At 52.3% G+C, this 22327-nt stretch overlaps 2 protein-coding genes across 2 annotated transcripts in view; both read left to right on the top strand.

Moving 5' to 3' along the window:
* Nucleotides 1–988, top strand: part of sart1 (spliceosome associated factor 1, recruiter of U4/U6.U5 tri-snRNP) — a 6490-nt gene extending 5502 nt beyond the window's left edge. The window contains exon 4 of the mRNA XM_072489667.1: nucleotides 802–988. Within this exon, the coding sequence (XP_072345768.1) occupies nucleotides 802–988 (187 nt within the window). The remainder of the gene's footprint in view (nucleotides 1–801) is intronic.
* Nucleotides 989–3618: 2630 nt separating this feature from the next.
* On the top strand, nucleotides 3619–21903 carry LOC140400097 (barrier-to-autointegration factor A-like). Its single transcript, XM_072489571.1, has 3 exons — nucleotides 3619–3777; nucleotides 14129–14277; nucleotides 21537–21903. Exons 1-3 carry the CDS (start codon nucleotides 3702–3704, stop codon nucleotides 21681–21683), a joined length of 372 nt encoding a protein of 123 aa, XP_072345672.1. The 5' UTR covers nucleotides 3619–3701; the 3' UTR covers nucleotides 21684–21903.
* Nucleotides 21904–22327: the final 424 nt, after the last annotated feature.

The following is a 22327-nucleotide window of genomic DNA, read 5'->3' as shown; positions in this document are numbered from 1 at the left end:
GAGTAAGCCGTTTGGGAGGGATCTTTGATTATGCTGCCCGCTTTCCCCAGGCAGCGGGAGGTGTAGACGGAGTCAATGGATGGGAGGTGGGTTCGTGTGATGGACTGGGCGGTGTTCACGACTCTCTGAAGTTTCCTGCGGTCCTGGGCCGAGCAGTTGCCATACCAGGCTGTGATGCAGCCCGATAGAATGCTTTCTATGGTGCATCTGTAAAAGTTGGTAAGAGTTAATGTGGAAATGCCGAATTTCCTTAGTTTCCTGAGGAAGTATAGGCGCTGTTGGGCTTTCTTGGTCGTAGCCTTGTCGCGGGTGGACCAGGACAGATTGTTGGTGATGTGCACACCCAGGACGTTTAAGCTGTCGACCATCTCCACCTCGGCCCCGTTAATGCAGACGGGCGTGGAGGACACTCTGCCCCCTGAAGTCAATGACCAGCTCCTGACATTGAGGGAGAGATTGTTATCGTTGCACCGTGCCACGAGGTTCTCTATCTCCCTCCACAGATTTTTGGAGATGTGCACCCCAAGGAATTTGAAGCTGTCAACCATCTCCACCTCGGCCCCGTTGATGCTGACAGGGGTGTGTACAGTACTTTGCTTCCTGAAGTCAATGACCAGCTCTTTAGTTTTGCTGGCATTGAGGGAGAAATTGTTGTCGCTGCACCACTCCACTAGGTTCTCAATCTCCCTCCTATACTCTGACTCATCGTTGTTCGAGATCCGACCCATTACGGTCGTGTTGTCATTAGGCATGGCTGCAGAGATGGTAGATGCACTTGTAGTCTTTCCATGATTCCGGAAGGGTCCCAGTGATCACCAACCAGAATGCAACACCTCCCTCCAAGAAAGGAAGGCGGGAGAAAGCGGAAATGATAGGCCGGTCGAACCTCTGTCCCATGAAAATGCTGGAATCCATTATTAAGGAGGTTAACACCGAGACATTTGAGGAATTGTACAAAAACCGGGGTAGAGTCAACATGGTTCTGTGAAAGCGAGACTGACCAACCCAAATGGAGGGGAAGCTGTGGATGTACTGTGTCGGGATTTCCTGAGGGTGTTTGACAAGATGCTGCATCAAGGGCAGGAGAGTAAGTTCTGAAGAGGACACTGGAGCCTCTAAAAGGGACGTAGGCAGGTTGAGTGAGTGGGCAAGAAAGTGGCAGATGGAGTTTAATGTGGCGAAATATTTTTTTTTATAAACAATTTTATTGAGGTATTTTGGCATATAAAACAATGACATTGTATAGTACTGTACAAAAGAAAAGCAAATAACACATAGTACAAACCACAACTCTATTCGCGCAAGGACCTGCCTAAACCATCCCCTACTCTACACTACCCCCCGGCTAACGATTAATTCTCCGCGAAGAAGTCAATGAATGGCTGCCACCTCCGGGCGAACCCCGATAGTGAGCCTCTCAAGGCGAACTCAACTTTCTCTCGACCGAGAAAGCTCGCCCTGTCCGATAGCCATACTTCGGTCTTCAGGGGCCTTGAGGGAAGCAAAGGCCAAGACGCCGGCCTCCTCCTGACTCGCGGGTCCTCCGACACCCCAACGATTGCCACCTCCGGGCTCATTACCACCCCAGTTTTCAAAATCCGGGACATGATGTCCGCGAATCCCTGCCAGTAACCCCCCCCCCCCCGAGTCTAGGGCACGACCAGAACATGTGCACATGATTAACCGGCCCACAGGCGCATCTGGCACACTTGTCCTCCAGCCCGAAGAATTTACTCATCCGGGACACCGTCATATGGGCACGACCTTCAACTGGATCAGGCTGAGCCTGGCGCATGTTGCGGTTGTGTTTACTCTGCTCAGGGCTTCTGCCCAAATACCGTCCTCCAGCTCCCCACTGAGCTCCTCCTCCCACTTAAGCTTCAGATCCTCAGTCTGCGTATCCTCAGCTCCCATTAGTTCTTTGTAAATATCTGAGACTCTACCCTCACCTATCTCTCCCCTCGATGCTAGCCTGTCCTGCCTCCTCTTTGGTGGGAAGGACAGCACTAGCCTGCGCACAAATCCCGCACCTGTAAGTATCTAAAGACATTCCCTCCCACCAGCCAAACTTCTCCAACGCCCTCATGCTCGGGAAGCTCCCTTCCAGGAACAGATCACCCACCCACGCAATCTCCGCCACAGTCGATACCCCCCCGTCCATGTTCCCCAGGGCAAATCGGTGGTTGCCGCAGATTGGGGTCCACACCGATGCTCCAGCCTCCCCTACATGCCTCCTCCACTGGCCCAGATCCGAAGAGCCGCCACCACTATCGGGCTGGTGGAGTACCGCGCCGGCGGAAGTGGCAGAGGTGCCGTGACCAGGGCTGCTAAACTAGTGCCCCCTGCACGAAGCAGCCTCCATCCGCTCCTAAACCGACCCACACCCACCATCCATTTCCTTATCGTCGCTACGTTGGCCGCCCAGTAATAGTTGCTGAAGTTCGGCAACGCCAGCCCCCCTTCTCCTCTGTTCCTTTCACGCGCCCCCCCCCCCCCCCCCCCCCCCCCCGACCACGCCAAAGAAGGCGTATGGCGTGTTGGCTTTCATTAACAGGGGGGTTGAGTTTAAGAGCCGCGAGGTTTTGCTGCAGCTTTACGAAACCCTGGTTAGACCACACTTGGAATATTGTGCCCAGTTCTGGTCGCCTCATTATAGGAAGGACGTGGATGCTTTGGAGAGGGTACAGAGGAGATTTACCAGGATGCTGCCTGGACTGGAGGACATGTCTTATGAAGAAAGGTTGAGGAGCTGGGGCTTTTCTCACTGGAGCGAAGAAGGCAGAGAGGTGACTTGATAGAGGTGTACAAGGTGATGAGAGGCATGGATAGAGTGGGACAGCCAGAGACTTTTCCCCGGGGCGGCAATGGCTGTCACGAGGGGACATAATTTTAAGGTGATTGGAGGAAGGTATGGGGGAGATGTCAGAGGTTCTTTACACAGAGAGTGGTGGGTGTGTGGAATGCACTGCCAGCAGAGGCGGTGGAGTCAGAGTCATTCGAGACATTTAAGCGACTCTTGGACAGGCACACGGACAGCAGTAAACTGAAGGGGTGTAGGTTAGGTTATCTTAGATTAGGATAAATGAGGGCAGCACGGTGGCGCAGTGGTTAGCACTGCTGCCTCACGGCGCCGAGGTCCCAGGTTCGATCCCGGCCCTGGATCACTGTCCGTGTGGAGTTTGCACATTCTCCCGTGTCTGCGTGGGTTTCGCCCCCTCAACCCAAAAGATGTGCAGGGTTAGGTGGATTGGCCAACGCTAAATTGCCCCTTAATTGGAAAAAATAAATTGGGTACTCTAAATTTATTAAAAACACAAAAAAAGATTTGGATAAATGGGCGGCATATCGCGGGCCGAAGGGCCTGTACTGGTCTATGTAAAAGTCAGCAGGGGGAGGGGTGCGTGCACGGTGAGGTATGTGCGTGCCCCCCCTGTCTTATCACTGCCCATGTATTAGTAACAACCCCCCCCCCAACACACCTAAAACAGGTTGGGTGGGCCAGGTCACAATGGGCACAGTGGCCGCCCCTGCTGGTCACCCCTGTGCGATGCTGACACCATAAAGGCCGACTCCACCCCCCCCCCCCCCCACCCCTCTGTGACTGGGGCCTTAGTCCCTCCTCGCCGGCCCACACACATCACTTGAACCCCAGCAACCAGTGGAGAGTACGGCCTTTGCTCCAATCAAGCTCCAAAGCCACGATGGATCATTCAGCCTGCTGGAGAGCGGGGATGGACCTCCGAACAACCGCCATCAGTGACTTCAACATGGAAAAAGGTGAGAAGGAAAGACACCGACCGAACGCCAGAGGTTGACGGGGTGGATAGAGTGATTGAGAGAGGAGGACAGGCGGTGAGATGGAGGGAGGTTTAGAACATAGAACATAGAACAATACAGCGCAGTACAGGCCCTTCGGCCCACGATGTTGCACCGAAACAAAAGCCATCTAACCTACACTATGCCATTATCATCCATATGTTTATCCAATAAACTTTTAAATGCCCTCAATGTTGGCGAGTTCACCACTGTAGCAGTTAGGCATTCCACGGCCTCACTACTCTTTGCGTAAAGAACCTACCTCTGACCTCTGTCCTATATCTATTACCCCTCAGTTTAAAGTTATGTCCCCTTGTGCCAGCCATATCCATCCGTGGGAGAAGGCTCTCACTGTCCACCCTATCCAACCCCCTGATCATTTTGTATGCCTCTATTAAGTCTCCTCTTAACCTTCTTCTCTCCAACGAAAACAACCTCAAGTCCATCAGCCTTTCCTCATAAGATTTTCCCTCCATACCAGGCAACATCCTGGTAAATCTCCTCTGCACCCGCTCTAAAGCCTCCACGTCCTTCCTATAATGCGGTGACCAGAACTGTACGCAGTACTCCAAAGTGGTTTGTCGAACCACTGGATCGTGTTGGTCGGCACAAATTGATTTATCGTTTTGACTCTTCCCCTGTATTAACACTACACCCTGTATGCTTCATCCGATGCCAGTGCTTATGTAGTTACATTGTATATGTTGTGTTGCCCTATTATGTATTTTCTTTTATTCCCTTTTCTTCCCATGTACTTAATGATCTGTTGAGCTGCTCGCAGAAAAATACTTTTCACTGTACCTCGGTACACGTGACAATAAACAAATCCAATCCAATCTCTATCTCTCACTCCTCCCTGTCCCTCCCTCCATCCGCCTCGCCCTCAGTTCCTGCCACCCCCTCTATCCATTCCCCGTGATGCTGGGGTCGCTCATTCTCCTCAATGGTCGCAACCAGGCGGACTTGGTCCAGGACTAGGGATGGAGGAAGACTCACGCACAGCCTCCACTGCTCTCTGGGGGAGAAAGTTCCACTGCCTCACGACCCTCGGGCAGAAAAGATTCCTCCTCATCTCCGTCTTAAATGGGTGGCCCCCACATTTGAAACTTTGCCCCCCTTAGTTTCAGACACCCGAGAGTGACTGCAGGGGGTCGTCGCGGTGGTACAGGGGGATCTGGGTGCCCTGGTTCCATGAATCGCAACAAGAAAGTTGGTACCCAGATGCAGCAAGTGATCAGGAAGACAAATGGAATCTTGTCATGTACTGCAAAGGGAATGGAATATGGAAGATGGAGGTGTACAGGGCCTTGGTGAGTTACACATCGGGAATAGTGTGCACAGTTTTGGTCTCCCTATTTGGAAAAAAATATATAATTGCGTTAAGCAATTTAGAGAAAGTTGACTCGACCCATTCCTGATGGGGGAGGGGCTTACCTTACGGGCTTAGGGAGACAGGTTGGCTGATGGTGGCACAGTAGTTAGCACTGCTGCCTCACAGCGCCAGGGACCCGGGTTTGATTTTGGTCTCGGGTGACTGTGCGGAGTCTGCACGTTCTCCCTCCCCCCCCCCCCCGTGTCTGCGTGGGATTCCTCCGGGCGCTCTGGTTTCCTCCCGCAGTCCAAAGACGTGCCGGTTAGTGTGGATTATCGAAACATCTAAGATCCTGAGGGGGGGGGGGGCCTTGACAGGGTGGATGCTGAGCGGATGTTTCCACCCCCCTCCTGGGAGAAACTGGAACCAGAGTACACGGTTAAGAATAAGAGGTCCACCGTTTGACGGAGATGAGGAGGAATTTTGTCTCTTGGAGGGAGATCAGTCTGTGGAATCCTCTCTCTGCAAATAGTGGAGCTGGCTCGAGGGGCCAAGTGGCCTTTAACCTCTGCCCCTAATTCCCGTCTTGGGTAAATATAATACGAACAGAACTTAATGGTTGTGGTGACATGCCTGTGCACGGTTTTGTATATAGTTACCTATCAATGTATATAGTTTTTGATACGACCTCCAACCAGAAGGTGGCGATACAGAACCTCCGTGTGCCTCAAGATATCCGGCAGTTGGTAGTAAGTCATACTAGAGGACAGTCGCACTGGAACTAGCTCCAGGAGAATTCACTGAATTCAATAATTTGTTACCGTTTGTATCATAGTTCGTTAATTATCTTTCCTCGTGTTCATCTTGTTAATAAATGATCTAGTCAAAGATCCAAATCTCTGTGTTGATCATTACCACGGCCATATAACAATAGTCACATTCTCTTACTGGCAAAGTCAATATTTTCCCGCTTCTTATTGAGTATAAGAATTGGCAAGTCATGTTGCAGCTGTATAGAACCTTAGTTAGGCCACACTTGGAGTATCGTGTTCAATTCTGGTCGCCACACTACCAGAAGGATGTGGAGGCTTTAGAGAGGGTGCAGAAGAGATTTACCAGAATGTTGCCTGGTATGGAGGGCATAAGCTATGAGGAGCGATTGAATAACTCGGTTTGTTTTCACTGGAACGAAGGAGGTTGAGGGGCGACCTGATAGAGGTATACAAAATTATGAGGGGCATAGACAGAGTGGATAGTCAGAGGCTTTTCCCCAGGGTAGAGGGGTCAATTACTAGGGGGCATAGGTTTAAGGTGAGAGGGGCAAGGTTTAGAGTAGATGTACGAGGCAAGTTTTTACGCAGAGGGTAGTGGGTACCTGGAACTCACTACCGGAGGAGGTAGTGGAAGCAGGGACGATAGGGGCATTTAAGGGGCATCTTGACAAATATATGAATAGGATGGGAATAGAAGGATACTGACCCAGGAAGTGTAGAAGATTGTAGTTTAGTCGGGCAGTATGGTCGGCACGGGCTTGGAGGGTCGAAGGGCCTGTTCCTGTGCTGTACATTTCTTTGTTCTTTGTTCTTTGTTTGTTCTGTGGCAGAAAGATACAACACACTCGTTAAGACAGAATAGCAAGCTTTATTTTCGGAAACAACTGCCTGCAGTAATGGCTGAAACGTGAAGTCAGAGAGCAGTCAACAAAACTGCTGAGTCTTTCACAAGTTCCGCGCTCTCGCGGAGAGTTAGCTCAATATTTATACATTATCATTATCAAGATTGTGTGACTTCAAGTTATGCAGAGTTGGCCTACGGCCATACTAGCCTGAAAATGGTTCGGGCAGCATTCTTTACCTGGGCCTGGGGAGCTGGACTGAGTAGTTTCAGTCTATCTGGTATTGTCTCCAACCTTTTGACCAGCCTTCCCATTGACCCGTTTTCCCATCATGCCATGACTTAATTCGTACCATATCACGTTACTGCCTCTTTTCCCCCTGCCCACACTCCTTTCTATTTTTCACTCCCTCTCTCTTCAACTCGCTTTTAGTCTCGTGTTGCCTTCTCTCCCCCCCCACCCCCACCCCCCCCCCCCCCCTCTCTTTAACTCTCTTTACTTCAGTCTCTCTCACACGTTCTATCTCTCCCATTCTCCCACTCTTTTTCTCCCTCTAATTCTCTCACTCTCTTTTTTTTTCTATCCATTGCTCGCCCTTCAACCTTCGGCGTGGCAGACGCAGTATAGCGTGGATAAATGTGAGGTTATCCGCTTCGTACGCAAAAACAGGACGGCAGATTGTTATTTGAATGGGTGTAAATGGAGAGAGGCGGATACTCAGCGAGATCTTGGTGTCCTCGTGCATCAGTCGCTGAAAGTAAGCGGCAGGTACATCCGGCAGTAAGAAGGTAAATGTTGGCCTTCACAGCGAGAGGATTGGAGTATCGGAATAGAGATGTTTTACTGCGATTGTATAGGGCCTTGGTGAGGCCACACCTGGATTATTGTGGGCAGTTCTGGTGTCCTTATCTGAGGAAGATGTTCTTGCGATGGAGGGAGTGCTCGAAGGTTGATCCCTGGGATGGCGGGGACTGTCATATGAGGAGAGACTAAGTCGGTTCGGATTATATTCATTGGAGTTTAGACGAGTGAGAGGGGATCTCATAAAATTCTAACAGATTGGACAGGGTAGATTCAGAAAGAATGTTCCCGATGGTGGGGGAGTCCAGAACTAGGGGTCAGAGTTTGAGGGTCAGGGTAAACCCTTTAGGACTGAGGTGAGGAGAAATTCCTTCACCCAGAGAGAGCGGTGAATCTGTGGAATTCGCTCCCACAGAAAGTCGTTGAGGCCAAAACGTTGTCATTTCAAGAAGGAATGAGATTTGGCTCTTGGGGGCTAAAGGGATCGAGGGATATGGGGGGTGGTGGGATCAGGTTATTGAACTCGATGATCAGCCATGATCGTAATGAATGGGGGAGCGGGCTCGATGGGCCGAATGGCCTCCTCCTGCTTCTATTGTCTACAGATGTTTAGCAATCTCCGTGTCTCGCTCTTCGATAGGTGATTGATTGAATGAGAAAACACTCAAATAACAATGAAGTTAAGAGGACTGTGGCGACTAGGGGCTTTTCACAGTAGATTCGTTGAAGCCTACTTGTGAAAATAAGCGATTTTCATTTTTCATATATTATTTGTCTATTGATGGTGTTTCTCCATCTTTCCAACACACATTTGAAAATGAAAATCGCTTATTGTCACAAGTAGGCTTCAACGAATCTACTGTGAAAAGCCCCTAGTCGCCACATTCCGGCACCTGTTCGGGGGAGGCTGGTGCGGGAATTGAACCGTGCTGCTGGCCTGCCTTGGTCTGCTTTCAAAGCCAGCGATTTAGCCCTGTGCTAAATAGCCCATTTACTTCTGTGTGGTGGTGATAAGAGGTTGGGTCTCTTACTGCCTCTTCCACTCTCCGTTTGTCATCCTCACTGACTCACTCTTTTCTCCCGCTTTGAATCTATCGGTCTCTCTCACCTGCTATGTCCCTCTGATCGTCTCTGTCTCTCTCTATCTGTCGCTCACTATCTGCCTCTCTCTCGTCTCTGTCTCTGTGCAGAAGAGATTTACCAGGATGTTGCCCGGTATGGCGGGCATTAGCTATGAGGAGCGGTTGAATAAACTCGGTTTGTTCTCACTGGAACGACGGAGGTTGAGGGGCGACCTGATAGAGGTCTACCAAATTATGAGGGGCATAAACAGAGTCGATAGTCAGAGGCTTTTCCCCAGGGTAGAGGGGTCAATTACTAGGGGGCATAGGTTTAAGGTGCGAGGGGCAAGGTTTAGAGGAGATGCATGAGGCAAGTTTTTTACGCAGAGGGTAGTGGGTGCCTGGAACTCGCTACCGGAGGAAGTGGTGGAAACCGGGACGATAGTGACATTTAAGGGGCATCTTGACAAATACATGAATAGGATGGGAATAGAGGGATACGGACCCCGGAAGTGTAGAAGATTGTAGTTTAGTCGGGCAGCATGGTCGGCACGGGCTTGGAGGGCCGAAGGGCCCGTTCCTGTGCTCTACTTTTCTTTGTTCTTTGTTGTCTCTGCCTCTCTTGTCTCTGTCTCTCTCTCTCATCTGTCTCTCTCACTATCCACTAGTCCAAAGATGTGCAGGTTAGGTGGAATGGCCGTGATAAATTGCCCTTAGTGTCCAAAATTGCCCTTAGTGTTGGGTGGAGTTACTGGGTTATGGGGATAGGGTAGAGGTGTTGACCTTGGGTAGGGTGCTCTTTCCAAGAGCCGGTGCGGACTCGATGGGCCGAATGGCCTCCTTCTGCACTGTAAATTCTATGATGTTCACAGTAACGTCATTGAAGCCTACTTGTGACAATAAGCGATTATTATTCATTTGAGGTCAACTGGGCACTTTTAAGGTCTACTTAAGTTCTGTACTCCCAAATGACCCTGAAGTGTTTGAGGGCAGCACGGTAGCACAGTGGTTACCACAATTGCTTCACAGCTCCAGGGTCCCAGGTTCGATTCCCGGCTTGGGTCACTGTCTGTGCGGAGTCTGCACATCCTCCCCGTGTCTGCGTGGGTTTCCTCCGGGTGCTCCGGTTTCCTCCCGCAGTCCAAAGATGTGCAGGTTAGGTGGATTGGCCGTGATAAATTGCCCTTTGTGTCCAAAATTGCCTTAGTGTTGGGTGGGGTTACTGGGTTATGGGTTATGGGGATAGGGTGGATGTGTTGACCTTGGGTAGGGTGCTCTTTCCAAGAGCCGGTGCAGACTCAACGGGCCGAATGGCCTCCTTCTGCACTGTAAATTCTATGATCTATCTGTCTCTCTCTCTCATCTGTCTTGTGGTAAATCACTGTTGCACCTCTATTAGGTGATGTATGGTAGGACCTGTACTACAGGTACGTCGGTAGTCCCTGCCTGCTGGCTCCGCCCAGTAGGCGGAGTATAAATATGTGTGTCCTCCATGCTGCAGCCATTTCGGCAGCAGCTGTGGGAGGCCACACATCTTAGAGCAATAAAGCCTCAGTTGTACCCAACTCAAGTCTCTGTGCAATTGATCGTGCATCAATTTATTGCTCTAAGATTTACAAAAGATGGACCCCCGTATCCAGCCGGGTCGCCTGCAGCTGGATCCGCAATCAAGCGACGCCAAAAAGGACTTTCAGCACTGGCTAGCTTGCTTCGAGGCGTACATCAACTCGGCACCCAGCCCTGTTCCGGAGGCTCAGAAAATACAGATCCTGTACTCGAGGTTGAGCTCCAACGTGTTTCCGCTGATCCAGGACGCCCCGAACTACGCCGCAGCCATGACGCTACTCAAAGCGAATTACGCCCAGAAGACGAACACGCTCTTCGCCAGGCACGTCCTCGCCACTCGCTCTCAACTCCTGGTGAGTCCATAGAAGACTTCTGGCGGGCCCTAATCCCATTCGTCCGGGACTGTGACTGTCAGGCCGTTACGGCCACGGAACATTCAAACTTCCTTATGCGGGACGCGTTTGTTACGGGGATTGGGTCGGGCCTCATACGCCAGCGACTGTTAGAGGGGGCCACGCTCTATCTCGCAGAGACAAAGAAGCTAGCGCTCTCTATGACGGCCGCCTTGCGCAACATCCAGGCCTACACCCCCAGCCGCGCGGCCCACCCTTCCTACGCATCGTGGACCCCACAGACGGCCGCCCCCAGCGGGGGCCTTACCCAGCCAATACGCCTGTGCCACGGGCCAGACAGCGAACCCCGGGGGTCCCCGATGTTATTTTTTGAGGCCAGCAGAAACGCCCCCCGCCAACGCTGCCCGGCCCGTGCTGCCCTTAGTAAGGCTTGCGGCTCGAAGGGGCACTTTGCCGCGGTGTGCCAGGCCCGCGCAGTCGCCGCTATCGCCCCCATGCGCCCCCTCATGGAGCTCCCCCTCCCCACTGCCCCAAGGCCCTCAAACGCTGCCCTGGGGTTCTTTTCGTACTACGCTCAGTGGGTCCAAAACTATGCGGACAAGGCCCGCCCACTCATACAGTCAACCCGGTTTCCCCTGACGGCCGAGGCCCAACAGGCCTTCGCCCGTATCAGAGCCGATATCGCCACGGCCGGGATGCGCGCAGTGGACGAGTCGCTGCCCTTTCAAGTAGAGAGCGACGCATCAGACGTCGCCCTAGCCGCCACCCTCAATCAGGCAGGCTGACCCGTGGCATTCTTTTCCCGCACCCTTCATGCCTCGGAAATTCGGCACTCATCCGTCGAAAAGGAGGCCCAAGCCATTGTAGAAGCTGTGCGGCACTGGAGGCATTACCTGGCCGGCAGGAGATTCACTCTCCTCACAGACCAACGGTCGGTTGCCTTCATGTTTAACAACACACAGCGGGGCAAGATCAAGAACGATAAGATCTTGCGGTGGAGAATCGAGCTCTCCACCTACAATTACAAGATTTTGTATCGCCCCGGTAAGCTCAACGAGCCCCCCAGACGCCCTATCCCGAGGTACATGTGCCAGCGCACAGGTAGACCGACTCCGGACCCTGCACAACAGTCTTTGTCACCCGGGAGTCACACGGTTGTATCATTTTATAAAGGCCCGCAATCTGCTCTACTCCGTCGAAGTAGTACGGACAATCACCAGGGACTGCCAGGTCTGTGCGGCGTGCAAATCGCACTTCTACCAGCCGGACCGTGCGCGCCTGGTGAAGGCCTCCCGCCCCTTTGAGCGCCTCAGTGTGGATTTCAAAGGGCCCCTCCCCTCCACCGAGCATAACACGTATTTTCTCAGTGTGGTTGATGAGTACTCCAGATTCCCCTTCGCCATCCCATGCCCCGGGGACATGACGTCTGCCACCGTCATCAAAGCCCTCAACACAATCTCACAATCTTCGCTCTGTTCGGTTTCCCCGCCTACATCCACAGTGACAGGGGATCCTCATTCATGAGTGATGAGCTGCGCCAGTTCCTGTTCAGCAGGGGTATCGCCTCCAGCAGAACGACGAGCTACAACCCCCGGGGAAACGGGCAAGTAGAACGGGAGAATGGGACGGTTTGGAGGGCCGTCCAGCTGGCCCTATGGTCCAGGAACCTCCCGGCCTCCCGCTGGCAGGAGGTCCTCCCTGATGCACTGCACTCCATCTGGTCACTACTGTGCACCTCCACTAACAACACACCCCACGAATGTGTTTTTGCCTTCCCCAGGAAGTCCACATCCGGGGTGTCGCTCCCGACTTGGCTCACAGCTCCAGGACCCGTCCTGCTCCGTCGGCACGTCCGACTCCGCAAGGCGGGCCCGTTGGTGGAAAGGGTGCAATTGCTCCACGCGAACCCCCAGTATGCCTACGTGGCGTACCCCGACGGCCGTCAGGATACTGTCCCCCTCAGGGACCTGGCATCCGCAGGGTCCCCACAGACACCCCCCCCGTCCCGACACCACCCTCCCCTCCCCCGGCGTTCCCAGCAGCAAACCCCCCCCCCGGGACAATCCGTCCTCCCCCTGCCCACCCCCGAGGATGAAGAGGATTTCGGCACGCTCCCTATCAAATGTCAATTTAAATGTAAAAAGGAAACCATTTGTTGTATCTAGTTCTCCACCACCCCCGCCGGACTCAATATCAACAGGGGGTGAATGTGGTAAACCACTGTTGCACCTCTATTAGGTGATGTATGGTAGGACCTGTACTATAGGTACGTTGGTAATCCCTGCCTTCTGGCTCCACCCAGTAGGCGGAGTATAAATATGTGTGTCCTCCATGCTGCAGCCATTTCGCCAGTTGCCGTGGGAGGACACACATCTTAGAGCAATAAAGCCTCAGTTGTACCCAACTCAAGTCTTTGTGCAATTGATCGTGCATCAGTAACCTTCTTTGTAATTTTAAAACCAATCTGTATGTATATAGTTTTCCACCACCCCCACTGGACTCCTTTCTAACAGGGGGTGAATGTGGTAGTCACCACTGTTGTTTTATATTGTATATATGGGTATTACGGTAAGGCCCCTGTACTACAGGTACGGGGTAGGTCCCTGCCTGCTGGCTCCGCCCAGGAGGCGGAGTATAAATATGTGTGCTCTCCGAACAGCAGCCATTTTGTAAGCTGCTGCAGGAGGCCACACATCCCTGTGTAATAAAGCCTCAATCACATCCTACTCTCGTCTTGTCATAATTGATAGTGCATCAGGGAGGAGGGGGTCTGATCCCAGTCCGGGCCATCAAAAGGGATCTACAAAAAAAATGGGACCAGGGATGTGGGGCTCCAGTGAATGTGGAGAGAGACCGGGAGGATCTGGATCGGAGCCGGGAAGGTTAAGGGGGCGATTTAATCGAGACTTTCGCAATCTGGAAGGGTTTGGATGAGGTAGGCACAGCGGTTAGCACTGTTGCTTCACAGCGCCGGGGTCCCGGGTTCGATTCCGGGCTTGGGTCGTTGTCTGTGCGGAGTCTGCACGTTCTCCCCCCGTGTCTGCGTGGGTTTCCTCCGGGCGCTCCGGTTTCCTCCCACAAGTCCCGAAAGACGTGCTCGTCGGGCGAATTGGACATTCTGAATTCTCCCTCCGTGTACCCGAACAGGCGCCGGAATGTGGCGACGAGGAGATTTTCACAGTCACTTCACTGCAGTGTTAATGTAAGCCTACTTGTGACACTAATAAAAGTTCTTATTATTAATGAGGAGAGAGTGTTTCCCAGTTGGCGGGAGGGTGGGTAACCAGAGGGGAGGGGCACAGATTGAAGAGAATCGGGGGGGGGGGATGGGATGGGATCGAGGGGGAAGAAGAATGCATAAGCTGAATTAAATAGCCACTTCCTGTGATTGTTCAGCTCAGGGACTGGAGGGCAGCAAAGGGTTGTTGGTGTCCCGATCTGACTGCTACCCCCGTGCCACCAGGTAGCAGAGCTCACGGTCTTGGCAAGGAAGGTTTTGTTTGTACCTGAGACCCCCCCCCCCCTCTCCCCCAGTCTCTCGCCTCCTCTCGCTACTGTTTGCGCCTCTCTCTCTCTCTCTCCCCCCCCCCCCTCCTCGCTCCAGAGCGCCCTCCTATTTGCCCCACAGCCAACACGACGTCGCAGAAACACAAGAACTTTGTGGTGGAACCCATGAAGGAGAAGTCTGTGAAGGAACTGGCGGGCATCGGCCTGGTCCTGGGAGGGAGGCTGGAAGAGAAAGGCTTCACCAAGGTGAGTGAGGTCTCAAAATGGCCGCCAGCGCGCGGGCGTAAGGCCAATCAGGCCCCTCGGGGCTCACTCTGCCGCTCGATCCGATCATGCCCGGGTGTGGCTGCGGCCTCAAACCCACCGCCCTCTCCGTCCACCTCTCTCCCATAACCCTCCAACCCCCATTGCTCAGAAAATCTCGGCCTCGAATACATATAATGACCCACTGCTCCCTGCAATGGGGGGGGGGGGGGGGGGGGGGGGGGGGGGGGGAGATTTCCACAGACTGACCACCCTCCGAGAAAAGTAATTCCTACTCATCTCTGTCGTCAATGGGAGACCCCCCCTCCCCCAACCGACTCTGAAACTGCCCCCCCCCCCCCACCTCGTTCTAGGTTCCCCTACGAGGGCAAAAACATCCTCTACGGTATCCACCCTGTCAAACCGCGCCCCCCCCCCCCCTCAGAATCTGATCCCTTTCAAATAAGACCACCTCCCGTCCTTCGAAACCCCAAGGGGGTACAGGCAGAACTTTTTCAATCCTCCCTCGGAGTTAGCCTCCCACCTCATCCCGGGAATTAGCTCATTCCGCCATAAACCCCTGGTCCCCTCATTGATCAAGAACCTCTCTGTCTCCGTCTTAAAGGCGCTCAGTGATTTGGCCTCCCACAGCCTTCTGCGGCAAAGAGTTCCACAGATTCACCAACCCTCTGGCTGAAGACATTCCTCCTCATCTCTGTTTTAAAGGATCGTCCCTTCAGTCTGAGGCTGTGTCCTCTGGTTCTAGTTTCTCCTACAAGTGGAAACGTCCTCTCCACGTCCACTCTATCCAGGCCTCGCAGTATCCTGTACGTTTCAATAAGATCCCCCTCATCCTTCTAAACTCCAACGAGTACAGACCCAGAGTCCTGAACCGTTCCGCACACGACAAGCTCTTCATTCCAGGGATCATTCTTGTGAAGCTCCCTCTGGCCCCTTTCCAAGGCCCAGCGCGTCCTTCCTTAGATACGGGGCCCAAAACCGCTCACAATACTCCAAAAACCCCGTAGAGATGTCGGACGTCTGGGATTTAGGCGGGATTTTCCCGGCATGTCTGCCCGGCGACCAAGGATTGCTCCATGGTCGGGGTCTCGCCGTTCTTACGACGGGCGTGACGGAAGACTCCAGCCCTTTATACTCCACTCCCCCTCGCAATGAGGGCCAACATTTGTCGTCCTAATTACTCGCTGTGCCTGAGTTCTCCGGCAATTTGCTAATCTCCCCTCCCTCCCTCCCCCACAGCGACACCCAAGGGCCGGGGGGCAGCGGTCGCCATCAAACGGTACCGAGGGGGGGGGGGGGGGGGGGGTCCTGCCACCGCCAGGAATGTGGGCTTTCGGGGACAGGGGTTGACACCCGAGGGCCCCGTCTGCCCCTCTCAGGTGCCCGAAAGACCCCCACAGCTGCTATCTTTCGGGAAGGGGGTTGGGTCGTACGCGTCGCTCGAATCACGTTCCTGTGTGTGTGGAATCTTGCTGTGCACACACACAAACACACACACTGGGCTGGCCCCAGAGATAAGACAGGGGAAGGGCGACTTTGTCGATTGCCACCACGCCCTGCCACATTCTCTGCAACCTGCACAAGTGGGAGATTTTCTTTCTTTCACTCCCTTCCCGGGGTGTGCGCCCCGCTAACTGCCCTTCGAGAAGGCGGTGGGTGAGCCCCGTGTGGTGTAGGTACATCGTTATGGCCCAGGGTTTAGAGAACCCCAAAGTGTAGCATGAAGTTCACCTGACCCACAACTTTTACTAGATTGTGGTGTGGGGAGCACACGGCCCACTCTACAGGTGTGGGACAGCAGAAAAGGAAAAGTATTTTTTGAAGCAAAACAATGTTTATTCTATGAACTCAAGTTAACTTTTTTAAAACAAACAGTGAACATCTTAGCAACCATCAATTCAAATACAACCCCCAAAGAATACAACACTAAGTAATTCTTACTTTCCTTTTAACATCCATAATACTTAAAACACCTTTTAACAGAAGCACATCAGGTTCAAGTCACTACTGCTACTGGTTTTAAATCACCAGGATCGATTTACAGTCTTTAGATTACAGAGAGAGATTCACACACCTTCTGGCTGTGACTGCAGCTCTGGGAACGAAACTAAAACACACCCTGCAGCAATCGGCCTAAAACGAAAGTAAAAAGCCGACAGACAGCCCAGCTCCACCCACTCTCTGACATCACTGCAGTAATAACACCCATTTCTTAAAGGTACTCGCACTACAGATATTTATGTACGCACCCATTTATAAACACCCATTTCTTAAAGGTACTCCCACATGACAACACCCACCGTGCTGTTCGGGAGGGAGTTCAGGGATTTTGACCCCAGCCACAGTGAAGGAACGGCCGATATATTTCCGAGTCGGGATGGCGAACGGTTCGGAGGAGGGATCTCGGATAAGGAGACCAAAACTGCCCACAATACTCCAGGTGTGGCCTCACTGTACGATTGCAGTAAAACATCTCTATTCCTTCACTCAAATCCTCAGAAGGCCAACATACCATTTGCCTTCTTTACTGCCTGTAGAAAACTGATGCAGCTGTACAAAACTTTGGTAAGGCCACATTTGGAGCACTGTGTACAGTTCTGGTCACCTCATTTTAGGAAGGATGTGGAAGCTCTGGAAAAGGTGCAAAGAAGATTTACCAGGATGTTGCCTGGAATGGAGAGTAGGTCTTACGAGGAAAGGTTGAGGGTGCTAGGCCTTTTCTCATTAGAGCGGAGAAGGATGAGGGGCGACTTGATAGAGGTTTATAAGATGATCAGGGGAATAGATAGAGTAGACAGTCAGAGACTTTTTCCCCAGGTGGAACACACCATTACAAGGGGACATAAATTGAAGGTGAATGGTGGAAGATATAGGAGGGATGTCAGAGGTAGGTTCTTTACCCAGAGAGTAGTGGGGGCATGGAATGCACTGCCTGTGGAAGTAGTTGAGTCGGAAACATTAGGGACCTTCAAGCAGCTGTTGGATAGGTACATGGATTACGGTAAAATGATATAGTGTAGATTTATTTGTTCTTAAGGGCAGCACGGTAGCATTGTGGATAGCACAATTGCTTCACAGATCCATGGTCCCAGGTTCGATTCCAGCTTGGGTCATTGTCTGTGCGGAGTCTGCACGTCCTCCCCGTGTCTGCGTGGGTTTCCTCCGGGTGCTCCGGTTTCCTCCCACAGTCCAAAGGTGTGCGGGTTAGGTGAATTGGCCAATGATAAATTGCCCTTAATGTCCAAATTGCCCTTGGTGTTGGGTGGAGGTGTTGAGTTTGGGTAGGGTGCTCTTTCCAAGAGCTGGTGCAGACTCAAAGGGCCGAATGGCCTCCTTCTGCACTGTAAATTCAATGATAATCTATGATTAATCTAGGACAAAGGTTCGGCACAACATCGTGGGCCGAAGGGCCTGTTCTGTGCTGTATTTTCTATGTTCTATGTTCTATGTCTTTACTGCCTGCTGGGGTCCAGTTCGGTAACCCCCCAGGATGTTGATTGTGGTCACGGCTAATAAAGGCAAGTGTACCATAGGCCTTCTTAACCACTGTATCCACCTGCTCTGCTACCCTTAAGGGACGGGTGTACATGCACAGCAAGGCCCCTCTGCTCCCTCGGTGCTTCCCAGGGTCCTGCCGTTTGTCCTTGCCTTGTTGGCCCTGCCCACCCAGTTGCCACCCAGGTTGAGAGGGTTGTTAAGAAGGCGTACGGTGTGTTAGCTTTTATTGGTAGGGGGATTGAGTTTCGGAGCCATGAGGTCATGTTGCAGCTGTACAAAACTCTGGTGCGGCCGCATTTGGAGTATTGCGTGCAATTCTGGTCGCCGCATTATAGGAAGGATGTGGAAGCGTTGGAAAGGGTGCAGAGGGGATTTCCCAGAATGTTGCCTGGTATGGAGGGACGGTCTTATGAGGAAAGGCTGAGGGACTTGAGGCTGTTTTCGTTCGAGAGAAGAAGGTTAAGAGGTGACTTAATTGAGGCATACAAGATGATCAGAGGATTGGATAGGGTGGACAGTGAGAGCCTTTTTCCTCGGATGGTGATGTCTAGCACGAGGGGACATAGCTTTAAATTGAGGGAGATAGATATAGGACAGATGTCAGAGGTAGGTTCTTTACTCAGAGAGTAGTAAGGGCGTGGAATGCCCTGTCTGCAACAGTAGTGGACTCACCAACACTAAGGGCATTCAAATGGTCATTGGATAGACATATGGATGATAAGGGAATAGTGTAGATGGGCTTTAGAGTGGTTTCACAGGTCGGCGCAACATCGAGGGCTGAAGGGCCTGTACTGCGCTGTAATGTTCTATGTTCTATGCCCAAATGCATCACCTCATACTTATCCGTGTTGAATTCCATTTGATCAGCCCATCTGTAATCGAAGGCCACATCCTCCACACTATTTACCACTCCACTAATTTTCGTATCATCCGCGAACTTACCGATCATCCCTCCGACATTCATGTCTAAATCATTTATATGAATCGCAAACAGCAAGGGCCCCAACACTGCTCCCTGCGGGACCCCACTGGACGCAGGCTCCCAGTCAGAAAAAACACCCCTCGACCATCACCCTCTGCTTCCTGCCATTCTAGATCCAATTTGCCCAATTTCCTTGGCTACGATGGGCTCTTACCTTCGCTACAAGCCTCCCGTGAGGGACCATACCAAAGGCCTTGCTGAAGCCCAAGTGGGCCACGTCAAATGCATTTCGCTCATCTCCACACCTGGTCACCTCTTCGAGAAGCTCAATCAAGTTGGCCAGACGTGACCTCCCCTTGACAAAGCCGCGCGGACTGTTCTCGATTAACCCCTGCCCTCTCCAAATGCAGATTGATTCTGTCTCACAGAATTGCTTCCGACCGTTCCTCCACCACGGAGGTTAGACTGACTGGCCCGTCGTTTCCTGGTTCATCCCTTCCTCCCTTCTTCCGTAACGGTACCACATTGGCGATCCTCCAGTCCTCTCCTGTGGCCAGAGGCGAATTGAGAATGATTGCCAGCGCCCCTCGCTTGCCTCACTCAACAGCCTGGGATACACTTCACGTGGCCCGCCTGACCACTCTCAGCCTCCTCTCCGTCTATTTCCACACCCACACTCTCCCTCTCACGCGGGAACGCCGACGCAGGGGGCGGGATTCTCTGCTTCCGAGGCTAAGTGTTGAAGCCGTCGCGTTTCCCCCGACGGCGTCTGCGCGGCCTCAGCAGCAGCGACTCTCACCCCGGCAGGGGGGAGGGGGCCAGCAGGGCGCTGGAGCGACCCACGCCCCTCCAGCCGCCGATCCCAGCGTCAGACGGGCGCCGCCCGGTCGGCAATTTAGGATTGTCCTTTATTTTGCCGGCCAGCATCCTTTCATGGTACAACTCTGTTTTATTACTCTTGATCACAACATCTGTAAACTTCTGGCTGTGGTTCGTACTTTACCCTTTAACCTGCGGACCCAGCCCTAACACTATCTTAGTGAGGCACTCAGCACATGGTGTATGTCTGAGTGGCGCGCTGTGAGCTCTGTGTCCTGAGCTGTCTCCTGCTGGAATGAGCGGGAAGCGTGGTGTTCCCTGTTTTATAGTGCGTGTGCTCTCACTGGTGATTGGCTGTGATGTTGCGTGTGTGTTGATTGGTCCGTTGATCTCTCCATCAGTGTGTATGTGTGTTTGCACCATGATATGTTTATCTGAATATCATTTTCTTTACGCAAAGAGTAGTGAGGCCGTGGAATGCCCTACCTGCTACAGTAGTGAACTCGCCAACATTGAGGGCATTTAAAAGTTTATTGGATAAACATATGGATGATAATGGCATAGTGTAGGTTAGATGGCTTTTGTTTCGGTGCAACATCGTGGGCCGAAGGGCCTGTACTGCGCTGTATTGTTCTATGTTCTATGGCACTTGCCGCTAGGGCGTCTGCTGTTTTGAACCCTCGATATTTGCCATAAGCTTCCCTTTCTCTCCTTATCCAAAGCGATCCCTCGATATTTGTAGTTCGCTGGATTTATTCCCACCCTTTTTACTCCCGACCATCTTCCTTTGTGCCGGGTATGACGCCAACCAGCGGAGAGTTTCCCCCCTGATTCCCACTGACCCCAGTTTAGCTCGGGCTCCTTGACGTCACACTCGGTCAAACGCTGCCCCGATGTCGAGGGCAGTCACCCTCACCTCAGGCGTTGAACTCTTTTGTCCTCGTTTGAACCAAGGCTGCAATGAGGTCAGGAGCGGCGTGACCCTGGCGGAACCCAAACTGAGCGCCCGTGAGCGGGTTATTGCCGAGTAAGTGCCGCTTGTCAGTGCTGTTGCTTCCATCAGTTTTGTCATGAGAATGTCGCTTTAAGAAATGTTTGGGCTGCTCATATTACTGCAGTGATGTCAGAGTGTGGGTGGAGCTGGGCTGTCTGTCAGCTTTTTACTTTCGTTTTAGGCTGTTTGCTGCAGGGTGTGTTTGAGTTTCGTTTTCAGTGTTGGAGCTGAAGCCAGACAGAGCAGGTGTACTGTCGATCTCTCTGCCATCAAAAGACTATCTCTTGACCATTTGGTGAATTCAGAATGATAAATGTTCTACCTTTTTAAAAAATATATAAATTGCGAGCACCCAACTATTTTTTTTCCCCAATTAAGGGGCAATTTAGCGCGGCCAATCCACCTAACCCTGCACATCTTTGGGTTGTGGGGGGTGAAACCCACGCAGACACGGGGAGAATGCGCAAACTCCACGCGGATTGTGACCCAGAGCCGGGATCGAACCTGGGACCTCAACGCCGCAGTAGTGAATGTAAACCTAACGTGCTTCTGTTAAAAGGTGTTTCTTTTGTCTTCTGGATGTTGTTTGGGAAGTTATTAAGCATTACTTAGTGTTGTATTCATTGGGGGTTGTATTTGAAGATGTTCACTGTATGTTTTAAAAAGGTTAACTTGAGTTCATGGAATAAACATTGTTTTGCTTTAAAGAATACTTTTCAATTTCTGCTGTCCCACACCTGGAGAGTGGGCCGTGCGCTCCCCATGCCACGATCTAGTAAAGGTGGGTTCAGGTGACCTCCGTGATACACTTTGGGGTTCTGTTGGTGTACAGGACGCCCCCCCCTGGGCAATTTTCACATTGCCGGGTAGATGCCAGTGTCGTAGCTGCACTGGAACAGCTTGGCTCGGGGCGCGCGAGTGCGCCCGCGAGCGCGTGAGACGCGCGCAAAATATTGGACAGAATGTTATTAGCCCGGTTTAATCCCTGCATTTTGACCTTACCTGCAGGCGAAAGATGTCTTGGGCCAATTCCTACTATTGAAGCAAGATAAACTTGCCTTTAAATCCTGGATGAGACAGATATGCTTCGCTGGCAACAGACAATCAGAAGACTGTTACAGATGTCTCAGAGAGTGGTGTGATGCCTTTCTTTAAAGCTCTCCCTCCTTCCTCCCCGCTCCCCAACCCCCCCCCCCCCCCTGCCCCCCCCCCATCTCTGGCCCCAGTTAATGCACAGACATGGCAGCTTTGAAAAATCTCCCAATAAACCATAATCACTATTTATTGATCTTTTGTAGCCCCCCCACAACAGCAGGGGAATTCCAGATTTTACACAATGTTTAATAACTGATTTATTAATAAAAGGACAAGCAGCTATCAGTCTGTTTCCGAGGCGATCAGCCATTGCAACACCCCCCCCCCCCGCCCCGGCTGGGCCACAAAGTCAGCTTCCAGCTTGCGCGGTCACGGAATACGCGGCCCGCGCCTCGCTCGCTTCTGACACGGTCCAAGGTTCGGACGTTTCGGAGGAGTCGAATCGGGCCCCCCCGAATCGCCAAGGCAGGAGGTAGGTTTTGAGCGAGAGAAGGGCGGGCGCGCGCGCGCGAGGGGGAGGGTGGGCAGAATCGGAGGAGCGCTGAGTGGTCGGAGTTGTAGAGGCGGATGGGGAAAGTGACGAACGAGGCAATGAAGAGTGTGGCGAAGGAGGAGGACGTAGAACTCACAGGTGAAAGATGCACTATCATGTCTCCGCGGCATCATTGCAGGCCCCAGAGTAACTGAGGAGGACTGAGAGGGGA

This window comes from Scyliorhinus torazame, chromosome 24, assembly GCF_047496885.1.
Source record: "Scyliorhinus torazame isolate Kashiwa2021f chromosome 24, sScyTor2.1, whole genome shotgun sequence".
Taxonomy (NCBI): Eukaryota; Metazoa; Chordata; class Chondrichthyes; order Carcharhiniformes; family Scyliorhinidae; genus Scyliorhinus; species Scyliorhinus torazame.
Note: the sequence above shows the minus strand (reverse complement) of the source record. Positions and strands in the feature narration are given on the sequence as shown.